This window comes from Pelobates fuscus, chromosome 9 (genome assembly GCF_036172605.1).
Source record: "Pelobates fuscus isolate aPelFus1 chromosome 9, aPelFus1.pri, whole genome shotgun sequence".
NCBI classification, from domain to species: domain Eukaryota; kingdom Metazoa; phylum Chordata; class Amphibia; order Anura; family Pelobatidae; genus Pelobates; species Pelobates fuscus.
This window is the reverse complement of record NC_086325.1, coordinates 84974648-84989394: the sequence shown is the minus strand read 5'-3', so window position 1 is coordinate 84989394 and position 14747 is coordinate 84974648. Positions and strand designations below refer to the sequence as shown.

The 14747-nt window shown below is 45.5% G+C and overlaps 1 protein-coding gene across 1 annotated transcript in view; it reads left to right on the top strand.

The window, feature by feature from the left end:
- The window catches only part of VSIG1 (V-set and immunoglobulin domain containing 1), a 50283-nt gene that overhangs the window by 14508 nt on the left and 21028 nt on the right, over positions 1-14747 (top strand). The window contains exon 3 of the mRNA XM_063432128.1: positions 13667-13859. Coding sequence (XP_063288198.1) covers positions 13667-13859 — 193 coding nt within the window. The remainder of the gene's footprint in view (positions 1-13666; positions 13860-14747) is intronic.

Here is a 14747-nt window from a genome sequence, read left to right as displayed (position 1 = left end):
GGGCACAAAACAACGATACAACGGCAGCCACAAAACAGGGAGGCACAATTGGGTGCACTACCCATACTGGGGAGGCACCACTGAAGCGGCAGACACAATCCCGAAGCCCGTCGCGCACAGGGGCGCTGGATACCAGATGCGGCCTACTAGAGTTGGAGCTGGGGCGAGACGGACGGTCTCCCCAGCCCAGAGGCTCCCAAGCGACCACACCAGCACCCTACCCCCCCCCCCCCACACCCTCAGGACTGGTGGGGTTATCCCAGTCCCCATGGGAAAAGCACACTGCAGCTGAGGACAAACTTACCGGCCTCGTTGCCCGCAGGGAAGCCGCACCACCGAGGCACGACCTCAGCGGCAACCCGGCGGCAACCCGACCCAAGAGCCACACACACCAAACCAACATCAGGGTCCCTGGAGACTCTTGATCGGCTCTGTGGGAGTTTTTGGACTCTGTTATGTCATCAGGGGCTCACCCACGGTCAAGCAGTGAGAGCAGTGGCCCAGTGGATCCGCCCTGTGACCCGGCGCCGACACTATGGGGCCCAGCCACAAGCTCCCAGAGCACACAATCGACAATGCAAACACCAGCAACCACTAAGGCAAAAGGGGAAGCTGCTCCAGACTACGACCCGCCAGCGGGCCCGACGTGCCTACCACCCGGCCATCCCTGCAACCCTTGACCAACAGGTCGCTGACCCACACTTGGGAAATCACAATGCCTACCGCGAAGCAGACCTGGATACAACGAGATCGCTTACCGGCGGGCGGAACCGACGGAGAGCCCAGCCACGACCCACCGGAGGAGGAACTCAAAGGGGGTACCTACCCTGCAGTGCAGGTAAACCCAGCACCCAAGAGACTCACACACAATATCAGCAGTTCAGCAGAGCAGGCGTCGGCTGAACACAGTTGTCTCTACAAACTGAGGCCTGGACACCTCCCCAAGGCACCGGAGACGGCTCCTAAGCAATTCCTAATCCCTGCTTGATATCAATATGCCTTCTCATACCCAAAAATGACAGGGAGCTGACGAATGCTTCTACAGGTGATACTCGAAAAATTAGAATATCGTGCAAAAGTTCATTTATTTCAGTAGTGCAACGTAAAAGGGGAAACTAATATATGAGTTAGACGCATTACATGCAAAGCAAGATAGTTCAAGCCGTGATTTGTCATAAGTGCGATGATTATGGCTTACAGCTCATGAAAACCCCAAATCCACAATCTCAGTAAATTAGAATATTACATGCAATCAATAAAAGAAGGAGTGTACATAGAACAATATCAGACCTCTGAAAAGTATAAGCATGCATATGGACTGAGTACTTGGTTTGGGCCCCTTTTGCTGCATTACTGCCTCAATCTGGCGTGGCATGGAAGCTATCAGCCTGTCGCACTGCTGAGGTGTTATGGAAGACCAGGATGCTTCAATAGCGGCCTTCAGCTCTTCTGCATTGTTCCGTCTCATGTCTCTCATCTTTCTCTTGGCAATGCACCATAGATTCTCTATGGGGTTCAGGTCAGGCGAGTTTGCTGGCCAATCAAGCACAGTAATCCCATGGTCATTGAACCAGGCTTTGGTGCTTTTGGCAATGTGAACAGGTACCAACTCCTGCTGGAAAAGGAAGTCAGCATTCCCATAAAGCTCGTCTGCAGAAGGAAGCATGAAGTGCTCCAAAATCTCCTGGTAGACGGCTGTGTTGACCCTGAACTTAATGAAGCACAGTGGACCAACAACAGCAGATGACATGGCTCCCCAAATCAACACAGACTGTGGAAACTTCACACTGGACTGCAAGCATCTTGCATTGTGTGCATCTCCATTCTTCCTCCAGACTCTGGGTCCTTGGTTTTCAAATGAGATGCAAAAGTTGCTCTCATCAGAAAAGAGGACTTTGGACCACTGAGCAACAGACGAGGTCTGTGTTTCTTTAGCCCAGGTAAGACGCTTCTGACGTTGTTTGTTATTCAGGAGCGGCTTGACAAGAGGAATACGACATCTGAAGCCCATGTCCAGGATCCTTCTGTGTGTGGTGGCTCTTGATGCACTGACTCCAGCCTCAGTCCACTCCTTGTGAAAGTCCCCAACACTTTTGAATGGCCTTTTCCTGAAAATCCTCTCCAGGCTGCGGTCAACCCTGTTGCTTGTGCACCTTTTTCTTCCACACTTTTCCTTTCCACATAACTTTCTATTCATGTGCTTTGATACAGCACTTTGGGAATGTCCAACTTCCTTCGCAATTACCTTTTGAGGCTTTCCCTCCTTATGGAGGGTGTCAATTATGGTTTTCTGCGCAACTGTCAGGTTATCAGTCTTCCCCATGATTGTGATTCCTACCGAACCAGACTGAGAGACCATTTAAAGGCTCAGAAAACCTTTGCAGGTGTTAGATTGGGACACTGTTAGCCTAGAATATTGCACCTTTTCACAATATTCTAATTTAGTGAGATTGTGGATTTGGGGTTTTCATGAGCTGTAAGTAGTAATGTTGCGAACATAAAATTTTCCGTTCGCGAACATAAAATTTTCCGTTCGCGAACAGCGAACGCGAACTTCCGTAAATGTTCGCGAACGGGCGAACCGGGCGAACCGGGCGAACCGCCATAGACTTCAATAGGCAGGCAAATTTTAAAACCCACAGGTAGTGATGTCCCGAACTGTTCGCCATGAACCGTTCGCTGGCGAACATAGCTTGTTCGTGGCGAATGCGGCGGGCGAACATATGCGATGGTCGGTCCGACCCCTATTCGTCATCATTGAGTAAACTTTGACCCTGTACCTCACAGTCAGCAGACACATTCCAGCCAATCAGCAGCAGACCCTCTCTCCCAGACCTTCCCACCTCCATGACGAATAGGGGCGGACCGACCATCGCATATGTTCGCCCGCCGCATTCGCCACGAACAAGCTATGTTTGCCGGCGAACGGTTCCTGGCGAACAGTTCGGGACATCACTACCAACAGGGACTCTTTCTGGCCACAATAGTGATGGAAAAGTTTTTCAAGGGGACTAACACCTGGACTGTGGCATGCCGGAGGGGGATCCATGGCAAAACTCCCATGGAAATTTACATAGTTGATGCAGAGTCTGGTTTTAATCCATAAATCACCTAACATTCCTAAATTGTTTGGAATAAGGTGCTTTAAAACATCAGGTATGATGTTGTATCGATCAGGTAGTGCAAGGGTTACGCCCGCTTCACAGTGACAGACCAAACTCCCCGTTTAACGCACCGCAAACAACCGCAAACAGTCCATTTGCACAGCCGCAAACTCCCCATTTGCACAAGGTTGGATACCAAGCTAGCCATGTCCCGTTCCTTGTCCAGACTGATGTCATTGAAGGTCTCTTCCTCCACCCAGCCATGTACAACACCAAGGGTCCCCGAAAGGTGACAACAAGCCCCCTGTATTGTATTTTTAAATGTACACTACTGTTACACCAGATATGAGTTGCACTGGTGTGACACTGTGCCCTGGCAGGCCCTGAAACGCACACGTGTAAAGGAAACTGACTGCTATTATTTCACAGTCAAATTTCTAGTTTTTTTTTTTTAATGTACACTACTGTTACACCAGTGATTGGCCCACGTCATGCCTACGCCCCCAAAACGTTCATGTGTGGGGGTGCTGGAATGACGTGGGCCAATGGGAGCCTGAATCAACTTTTGGCTCCCACTGCCCCTTTAAGAGCGAGCTCGTGACTCGAGCCGTGCTCCTAGTGCCAGGCAGCCACGTGACCGATCACTGCGGTCAGTGCATGCGGCTAAGTCAGAAGAGGAGATCAAGCCGCATGCGGCTCGTGTGGAGGCAGGAGTGATCCAGCCACGCGCGGCTCAAGCTTAGGAGCCAGGTCGGTCCCAGGATAAGGTAAATACAGCCACAACCACTTATCCCAATCACACACCTTTCCTAACGTCCTATCCCATTAAAAGCATATTACCGCGTATTTAATAAAACAGATATACCCCCTACTTCATCCAGGTTACCGATCGATGGTTCGATATTCTGAGCCCTCTCTGATTTACTGTAAACAACTATTCGATATTCCCACAAATTTTATATAGAATTTTATGTTTGTTTGAGACCACCTTAAAAATATTGGATATCGCTAAAAATCATGATCACTATATACTTTCTCTACAAACCTCTACAACGAACCAAACTACTCATCCATCCGCTATACCACTTTATCCCACCTAGAACTAGTGCCCAGTTAAAATACTTGACTCTTACTTACCCACACTCAGTAATGCCACACACATTTCACCACTACTCTCACTGAATCCCTCTGACTACGGCTAAATTCATCTTTTACATCAGAACACTACTCCTAAGATTGGGTTGTATCCATGTCTCAGGTCTTTCATTTAGAATAGGGGCAGCTTCGGTCTCCTTCAACACTGACACTCCAGTGCATATTATTAAAAGATTGGGCAGATAGAAATCCTCAGTCTACAACCGATATATTCCTCATCCCGAGAAAGAAATGAGGAAAGCTTTTAAAAGTTTGGCTTTGTAAATTTGATGCAATAAGTGTGTTTTTCTTTAATACCTTTTCACCCTCTTTGCATGAACCCGATTTACATATATTACTAATATGTTTCTGAACATATATATTATATTATTCACTCACTCACTCTCTGGGCCGGCCTAAGACATCATGCTGCCTAGGTCCAACGATAAATGACTATGGGGGATAATGTATAATAAACAGAGGTTACTGGCTATGGGGGGGGGGATAATGTATAATAAACACAGGTTACTGGATATGGGGGGATAATGTATAATAAACACAGGTTACTGGCTATGGGAGGGATAATGTATAATAAACATAGGTTACTGGCTATGAGAGGATAATGTATAATGAACACAGGTTACTGGCTATGGGAGGGATAATGTATAATAAACACAGGTTACTGGCTATAGAGGGATAATGTATAATAAACACAGGTTACTGGCTATGGGAGGATAATGTATAATAAACACAGGTTACTGGCTATGGGAGGATAATGTATAATAAACACAGGTTACTGGCTATGGGAGGGGTAATGTATAATAAACACAGGTTACTGGCTATGGGGGGGATAATGTATAATAAACACAGGTTACTGGCTATGGGGGATAATGTATAATAAACACAGGTTGCTGGCTATGGGGGATAATGTAAAATAAACACAGGTTACTGGCTATGGGGGATAATGTATAATAAACACAGGTTACTGGCTATGGAGGATAATGTATAATAAACACAAACACAAAAAAAAAAAAAAAAAAAAAATAATACTAAAAAAAAAAAAGAATGCAGCTTCAGAATTAATCTAAATTGTATGCTGTCTAGGAGGTGGGAGGGTCTGGGAGGGAGGGTCTGCTGCTGATTGGCTGGAATGTGTCTGCTGACTGTGAGGTACAGGGTCAAAGTTTACTCAATGATGACGAATAGGGGGCTGACCGAACATTGCATATGTTTGCCGTCCGTGGCGAACGCGAACAAGCTATGTTCGCCAGGAACTATTCGCCAGCGAACCGTTCGGGACATCACTAGCTGTAAGCCATAATCATCGGACTCATGACAAATCACGGCATGAACTATCTTGCTTTGCATGTAATGCGTCTATCTCAGGTATTAGTTTCCCCTTTTACGTTGCATTACTGAAATAAATTAACTTTTGCACGACATTCAAATTTTTCGAGTATCACCTGTAGTTTTTCACCTCTATATTTAATTTTATTTTTCACATCCCACAAGTTTACCTTTCTAAAATAAAGGGACAAGTAAAAAAATATATAGATAATCCTGGGAAGTCTCACTTCCCTTTAACAGTTAACATAAAACAGGCAGTCTTTCGGTTTCCTGTGATTGCCTATACTAACAGATGTTTTGGTTTCTGTGTGCAGTGACATTTGCAGGGATGTCTTGACTAACCACACGATGAAGATTTTCAAACACAATGTACGTCACTTCAATAGAAACATAACTGAAAGTTATATCACCTGTGGTTGATTTATTACTGGTCTTTCCTCAACACAGTTTTTTACATAAAAATTATTTAAATAAAAATTAAAAAAAAAATTCACTTAGTTTTTCTGATAGAGCTATGGTATAATTGGCGTATCATGTTGTGTAACCTAATGGGGTAATGGTTTACATGTAGTAATTGAAAAATATGCAGTATTTTCTGAATAAATAAGATTATTTGAGTGCTGGAAAGATAGTAACTTTCACATTTTGCTTAGTTTAGAAATAGGTGCCTATACAACAGCGGTAGGCTGGCAGTGCTGGGCTAACACACTGTAACGCAGCTCCCTGCACCCCGGCTGGGTACCTCCGCCAAGTATCGCTTCCTTGCTGGAACAGGGGACTAGCTCTATTCCCTCCCAGGGACTGGACGACACACAGTCCTGGGAGCTCTAGTCCTTACAAGGACTTTCCCCGCTGAATCCTCCTCCAAGAGCTGGAACAAGCTGTAAAAAGTGATTAGACCTTTTCCCTCCCAGTAACCAGATGACACATAGTTCTGGGAGTACATCCAGTGGTGTATCCTGGTTTTGAACAAAACTCAGGCGCCCCCCCCCCCCCCCGCGCGCGCCACCCCCACCCAACCTTTACCCCGCCCCGCATTCTAAATACACACACACACATTCACTGACAGATACGCATACACTAGCTAACAGAAACACACACTCGCTAACAGAAACACACACACTAATAGACAAACTCACACTCAGTAACAGACAAACACACTCACTAACAGACACTCACTAACAGACACTCACTAACAGACACTCACTAACAGACACTCACTAACAGACACACACTAACAGACACACACTCACTCACTAGCAGACACAAACTAGCAGACACACACACTCACTGGCAAACACACACACTAACAGACACACACAGTCAGACACACACTCACTCACAGGCAAACACACTAACAGACAGACACACACACACACACACACACACACACTAACAGACACACACACACACACACTAACAGACACACACTAAGAGACACACACACACTCACTCACTAAGAGACACACACACACTCACTCACTAAGAGACACACACACACACACTCACTCACTAACAGACACACACACTCACTCACTAACAGACACACACACACACACACACTCACTCACTAACAGACACACACACTCACACTCACTAACAGACACTCACATTAACACTTTTTTTTTTTTTTTTTTACTTTAACCCCCCCCCAGCCTCCTTACCTTTGGGAATGCTGGGGGGGGGGCCTTCTTTTTCCCTGGTGGTCCAGTGGCTGCTGGGCGGTCGGGCGGCGCTGTTGGGCGGCCGGCGAGGGAGCACTTCCTCTGAGCTGTCTGTTCAGCTCCCTCGCGCGCCGCACAGTGAGGCTGGGAGGCGGAGCCGGAATATGACGTCATATTCCGGCTCCCAGCCTCACTGTGCGGCGCGCGAGGGAGCTGAACAGACAGCTCAAGGGAAGTGCTCCCTCGCCGGCCGCCCAACAGCGCCGCCCGACCGCCAAGCAGCAGCCCAGCATGTCTGTTAGCCGCAAGGCTAACAAGACATTTGCCTTGGGCATTTGGGGGGCGGCTTTTTTTGCCGCCCCCTGGAAAATGCCGCCCAAGGCAAATGCCTTGTTTGCCTTACGGCTAATACGCCCCTGAGTACATCTGGAATGTTTTAATCTAGCCAGATGGCCTGCTTATATAAAAAATCTGAGTACAGTGAACACGCCCAAAACACACCCATAATATGTCTAGAAAGTACAATGTCACAGTGACTCAGCATAAAAGTATAAAATATGAAAAACACATAAACATATATCCCACATAGGCACACCCACAGTCTATATATCCCCGGATAGCCTGGATCTGAGCGCCCAAGTTGTCTAAATAGTACTCAGATCCCATGAACACAGCCGAAACACCACCAGGGCAAAGTTTGGATCAACCACACACAAGGCTCCTACCCAAAATAGTTCCATAATATCATTGCTAGCGGTCGGTCTCTTTCGAGAGTACCAAAGTGAATAAAATACCAAACATAATCCATAATTACAGTGTGTAGCTTGTTCAACTCATCTATGCGAATGATTCCACCGAACAGTGCCCTTCCAGGATGTACAGAAACAAACGCATGCTATTATGGTCCAGCGGTGTACGGGAGTTTCAGTATCTGATTTTAGTTCCAGGAGCTCGATGCTCAAACACCATTGCCTGCGTTCGCTGGAACAAGATGGCTGCCATCTTGTGGTCGTTCATACGAACGACGGCCACCCAGACGAACAATTGGAACACTGAGGTGGAAATCTCTACAAGGTGTCAATTGGGCTTAACAAGCACACGGGTGGTCCCTGGTTCATGCGGTTGTTCGGTTTCCGAACGGTATAAGGAAATTACATGAACCAAGCCATTTAACATGTCTTTTACATGGCCAATAGTCCTTGGGCAGGAGGCTAGCCAGCAGGCTCCTCCAGGAGTCTGTGGCAAACGTACCTGGGAAGGAGTGTTTGTCACACACACTTCCAGCTCTTTTAGCTTATCATTGTCACAAAATTGATATTGGAAATGCAAACTTGCACACTAGAGAGGGGGTATTCTATAGGCACAGAGGAGAGATGCCTCATTCCTATCATATTTAGAATGGGACAAGCACAAACTTCTAATCAAGCCTAAACATGATATGAGAACAAAGAGGTTTGTTCGCAAATCATGTTTAGGCTTGATTAGAAGTTTGTGCTTCTCCCATTCTAAATATGATAGGAATGAGGCATGATTATTAATCTGTGGGTGGGTAGTAGTGTTCCTTTTGGATATGACACCTGAACACAAGGCTAATGGCCATTAACATATCAAAGACCCCTTACCTAAGGGGGAATCTAGACATATGGCAAATTAGAGAGGTAGTTCATATTTAAACCAGGCTTGTTAAATATCCCTGATCTGAGTGCCCAAGTTCTCCAAATAGCGCTCAGATCCATGCAGTGTAGGGTAGTCACCACCGTGTTACAGTTCTGACTGGCCGCACACGTGATCCTATGCCCAAAATAGTTCCAGGGCATTTGGTGCTTTTCCGGTCAACTTTCGGGAGCTCCTGCGGCCGCAATATGGGGTGTTCCACATGGCTCTTAGGTTGCGTTTGTTCCCCTTAGTCTCAGGCACCCAGGGAAAGTTACTAATGTGAGCTGGGCAGGGTAAGTCCCAAACGGTGTCCCAGGCCTGGACCATAGTCGGTGGGCAGGAGGCCGGCTTCTATACTCCTCCAGAAGTCCGTGGCAAACGTATGTGGGAAGGAGCATTTGTCATAATCACTTAGGTAGAGTTTGGTTTGGCTGTGTCGACCAATCACATTGCTCCAGTAATATGTTAAATAACATACTTGAGGAGCGACCATATAATGAGTCTTTCAGTTTTACTAATGTGCTTTGTGACAATGTATTTTTTTTGGGGGGGGGGGCGGGGGTTTACGCAATACTACCATATAATTGCAGGGGTAATTAGGTACACAGCTTTCACCCATGTTATTGGGAGGGTGGGTCCTGATATAAAAACACTCTAAATTTATATACTGATTTATGTATTTTAACTGTTTTTATTTAACAAAATTGTCTTGAACACCTGGTTGTTTCTGTAATTTGTTGATGCTTTGCTGTCAGATAATTGCATTTGTCTGTTATTGTTTTGCCATCTGCAATAAAGTGAATGACACATTGCAAGGTAAAAAATTGAAGAAAATTGTAGAAAAGCATAAACCAAATAGATTGGGACCTCGGTTTACAAACGCCTCGGTTAACATAATTTTCGGTTTACAAATGAAAATCCATTGAAAATAATGCCTCGGTTTACAGTTTTTTTTCGCAATACAAAGCAAGTTTCCCCAGGATGCATTGCACCTGGGAGGTTTATAGCACTGCCCCCTGCATGCTGGAGCCTGTGGGTAGCACGTGGCGTCGAGTATGGAGGTGTTGGAGCGGCTTTTGCATCGAGTTTTGGAGCCATTTTGGAAATTGTTTGCAGTTGTTTTGGGACTTTTTGGTGCATTTCTCAAGCTGTGGAAAGGTAGGAAGCTGAGCTTCGTCGTTTGCATGCCTTCTATTGTGTGTTCTGCATTGTGTGTTGCATAGGGGTGTGCAGGGTGTGCTTGGACACACCCTAATCCCCGTGGCACGCACTATGGATTGAGTCCTGCAGGAACAGCGTTCCTGCACTTTTTTTAGCATGAACACCGTTCCTGTAGGCACTCAGCACCCCCAAATGCCCCCTCTTCCACCCCGTGTTCCCCCTGTCATGGGGGGTGGGGGGGGGGGTGGGGTGATGGTCCCCCCCTCTCTCCATATCAGCTGTGGCGAGGGAGCTGTGTGCTCTCTGCTTCCTCTCGCCGCGCGCCATTTGCTGATGCCTGGAGCCGGACTATGATGTCATATTCCGGCTGCCAGCTACAGCAGACAGTCCGCGCGGTGAGAGGGAGCAGAGAGCACACAGCTCCCTCGCCACGGCTGATATGGAGACAGGCGCCCGCCCCACTGGACCCCAGGGACAAGTCCACGCCAGCTCTCCAGGTAGGGAGGCTGGGTGGACATTTTTTTATTAAAAAAAAATTATTTATGTGTGTGTGTGTGTCTGTATGTGTGTCTGTGTGTGAATGTGTGTGTGTCTGTATGTGTGTCTGTGTGTGTGTCTATGTGTGTGTGTCTGTGAGTGTGTGTGTGTCTGTGAGTGTATGTGTGTCTGTGAGTGTATGTGTGTGTCTGTGTGTCAGTGCATGTGTGTCTGTGTGTCAGTGTATGTGTGTCTGTCAATGTAAGAGTGTGTGTCTGTGAATGTAAGAGTGTGTGTCTGTGAATGTATGAGTGTGTGTCTTTGAATGTGTACACATATACATATATATATATATATATATATATATATACACACATATACACACACACACTCACACGAGTGTATATTATTTTTTTTGGGGGGTGGGAATCTTGGGAGAGTTCCCACACATTATTCCACAGGACTTGTACCCTGCCGGCAGGCTCACACAGAGCCGGCGCTATCTGAGTGCCGGCTCTGCTCTAAGCCTCCATGGGCCAGCGGGGAGATCAAAGATCTACCTCACCGGCCCACAGCAGCATGGAGGGAGGCAGGAGAGGACACAGGGAGCTCTAGACAGCAGCTCTGCCAGGTTCCTCTCGCGATATCTGAGTGTTGCCATGGCAACGCTCAGATCTCGCGAGAGTTAACTCTAGCCCTGCAGGCTAGAGTTCCCTCTCCACTGGACCACCAGGGATGGCACATGGCAGCAAGGATCCCCCCTCCCTACATAAGGTCAGAAGGGAGGGGGGATATTTACTAATCTGCCCCCACCTCCACAATCCCTCCAAACATACAGCACAAACACACATACAGCACCCACAGCACCTACACACATACAGAACCCACACAGCACCTATACACACACAGCACCCTCACACACGGCACACATACAGCACCCTCACAGCACCCTCACACATACAGTACACACACAGCACGCTCACACACACAGTACACTAACTGCACCCTCACAAACACACACAGCACCTTTAAAACACACAACACCATCACACACAGCACACTAACAGCACCCTCACAAACACACACACACTAACAGCACCCTCACAAACACACACACACAAACAACACCCTCACAAATACACGACACTCACACAAACAGCACCCTCACACACACAGCCCCCTTACAGGAGAAACACACACACACAAACAGCACCCTCACAGGACAAACACACACACACAAACACCCTCACACATCACACTAACAGCACCCTCACAAACACACACTAACACCCTCACCCACACAACACACTATCAGCACACACACACAGCACCCTCACACAGCAGTGTATGTATATATATATACACACACACATATACATGCGGCGTGTGTTTGTGCATTAGGGTGCACACCCTAATGCAATAGGCTGCGCATGCCTGTGGTGGGTTGGTTTCCATGCCAGCTCATTTTTACTTTTTTCTGACCTCCAGAACGGATTAATTGGTTTTCACTGCATTCCTCTGGGAAACCGTGTTTCGGTTTACAAATTTTTGGCAATAAGAAACGTCCCGGAGAACGCATTAAATTTATAAACCAAGGTCCCACTGTAGAAGGGTTTGATTATATTGTTTTGATTAACAGTGAAGCTATTTCAGGAGGGTAAGTCCAACTCAACATTACTTTGTATGGTGTTGCTGCTGCCAAGACTTTCATAAAGTTTTATTGTAGGTGTTATGTCACTATCCTTGCAGTGAACAATGGAACAGTGAGCTGAATCAAGCACACAGCTGTCAACTCTCTTAAAGGGACATGCATCATTTGGCGATTATTTTTTTCAAACTAGCAAGCTTTTAAACAAATATTCAAACCAATATGTAACAAACCAGTATGTAATAAACATCTACAAATCTAATATAAACTTGGTCATTGCATTACTGGACACACCTCTCACCTGGGGGAGTGTCTTTAGCCCCCTCAACCACCCTCTTTCCCACCCAGTTCAGTTTCAGACCAGACTACTAAGGACAGAAACAGGGTATCATTGTGCAGCAGCAGGAGAGAGTAATCAAATACTGGAGCCTGCACTGTATAATAACACCGAACAGTCTCCCTCTATTCACCCCCTGTCAAGATGTTGCAAGGTTAAGAAATCACATATGTAAATCTGTCAGGCATACTTAATGTACTTTTTCAGCATTCCTAGGGATAGGGCACTGATTGGATGGATCAGTGTTCTCCCCAGAGTGAGTGTGCAAAGCATAAGAAAGAAGAAGCAGATATGGATGAAAATATAATAATTACACGTTTGAACTGGGGGTCTACCACTATGTCCACTTTAGCCAGAAAGCTCTATACCAAGCTATGACAAGCAGTGCAGGGAGGTTCTCATTGGCTGAAAGCACTCAGCATGGCAGAGCTTAGTTTAGTGTAGCTAATGAAAGCTGCATGCGTGAACATTCTGCTCTAGAGGAGGCAGTGGCAGGTGACTGGCGGACAGCAGGTAAGTTGTCAAAATGTTCTCAAATGGTTTGACTACTTACCCTGAGCGGACTCTAGGGCATTACTGGGACCATAACCACTACAGCAGACAGGAGTGGTTATGGTGCTTGTAATGTTTACCTGAATATGTTTACATAATTTTTTTCTCCTCATTTACATATTTTTAGTTTCTCAGAAAGATCCAATTGTGGATGTCTAGCTCCCTGTGTCTCAAAGGAGATTAGCTACGGTTCATGGATGAGACCTTAAAGAGACAGGCACAGTTTTCACAGTTTTCTGAGGTTTTGGTCCTTGAGCACTCTTATGAGAGATGATAAATATCGCGCATAACGCACATAAACATTTCCTCAGTAATGGGCTAAACCTCATAAATGTATTTGACACAGTTATAAAGAAACAGCCAGTCACTCAGAGCATTATATTGTACAATCTTTGGTGTTATGGGTTGTTAGGTTCCAACTATGACTATAGATTAAACATGTTACATGTATTTCATAATGATTCTGCCTGCAACTATTCTTAAGTATATATTCATGCATTTTCATTATATAAGACTTTGAAATTGCCCTACAATCGGTTTTGGCTATATTCAGAATTATTCTTGTGTCTTTTTTCATTTTTTACAGGTTTACTATTTCCTGAACGGAAAGCCTAATACTGCAGGAAGATACGTGAACCGGGTCACTGCAGCAAATACGCCAGGAAATGCTTCAATAACCATTTCTAACCTGCAGCCAGCGGATACAGGGCTGTACACGTGTGAAGTGACAGATCCACCATCTGGACCTAGTCAGGGAACAGTTCGATTGACAGTGATGGGTACTTTTTCTTTCCATTTTTATTTAATAGCATTTTTCTAAAATCAGTATCTCGGACAATAAATATTTTTTATTTCTAGTACAAAAGAAGTTAGATATACATACTGTAAGTCTTTATTTAAAGTGAAACTACAGAATTTTTACTTTATTTTGTATTCTCCAATAAATTAGGGACAGTCACTGCTTGCGGCCTTTGCTTTGTAATTTGCTTGGGCTGCAATACAGCACGAGAACTACTGGTGTAACTAGGGCTACCTGGAATGCTGTAGCAACTGGGTTGGGAGTTCAAAGTTTGTAAACCCATAGTAGTCCTTTTCTCTTTTATCGATTACTTGTAGTAATTAAGTGGGCCAAATATGACAATGTATTAGGCATTGTCATTGACTATGTGGAGCAAAACAATAACAGAAGGAGGAACATTACTCACACAAAATTACTAGGTTACTCGATCAAGCCCAGAGGAAAAGGATGTAAGAAAGATGGAGGTAGGGTCTTTTGAAACGTACCCCAAAAATGCATCATCATGATACAGATTGTCACCTCTCTATGATTCCAGCTACATTTATGATCCGATGCACCTTTATTCACCCAGTTTGTTTTACTTTATTCCTGTAAGGCCACCTCCCTGCTTCTACCATTCATACCAAAATGGAGAAATGTACATCACATCGGTGGCATTAAAATAAAAAAATTATAATTTTATGACACATATGGCACAGGACGTACTAAAAAAAACTCTCTTGTATTGATCATTACAACCTTAATCGCGTATGGCGTCAATAAAGTCACTTGGATATACACCCAAACACATCATTTCCATTGGTTAACAGTCATGTCACATGATCTTCACAATTAAGCCATCTCTAGGTGATCACATGATCAGCCAAAA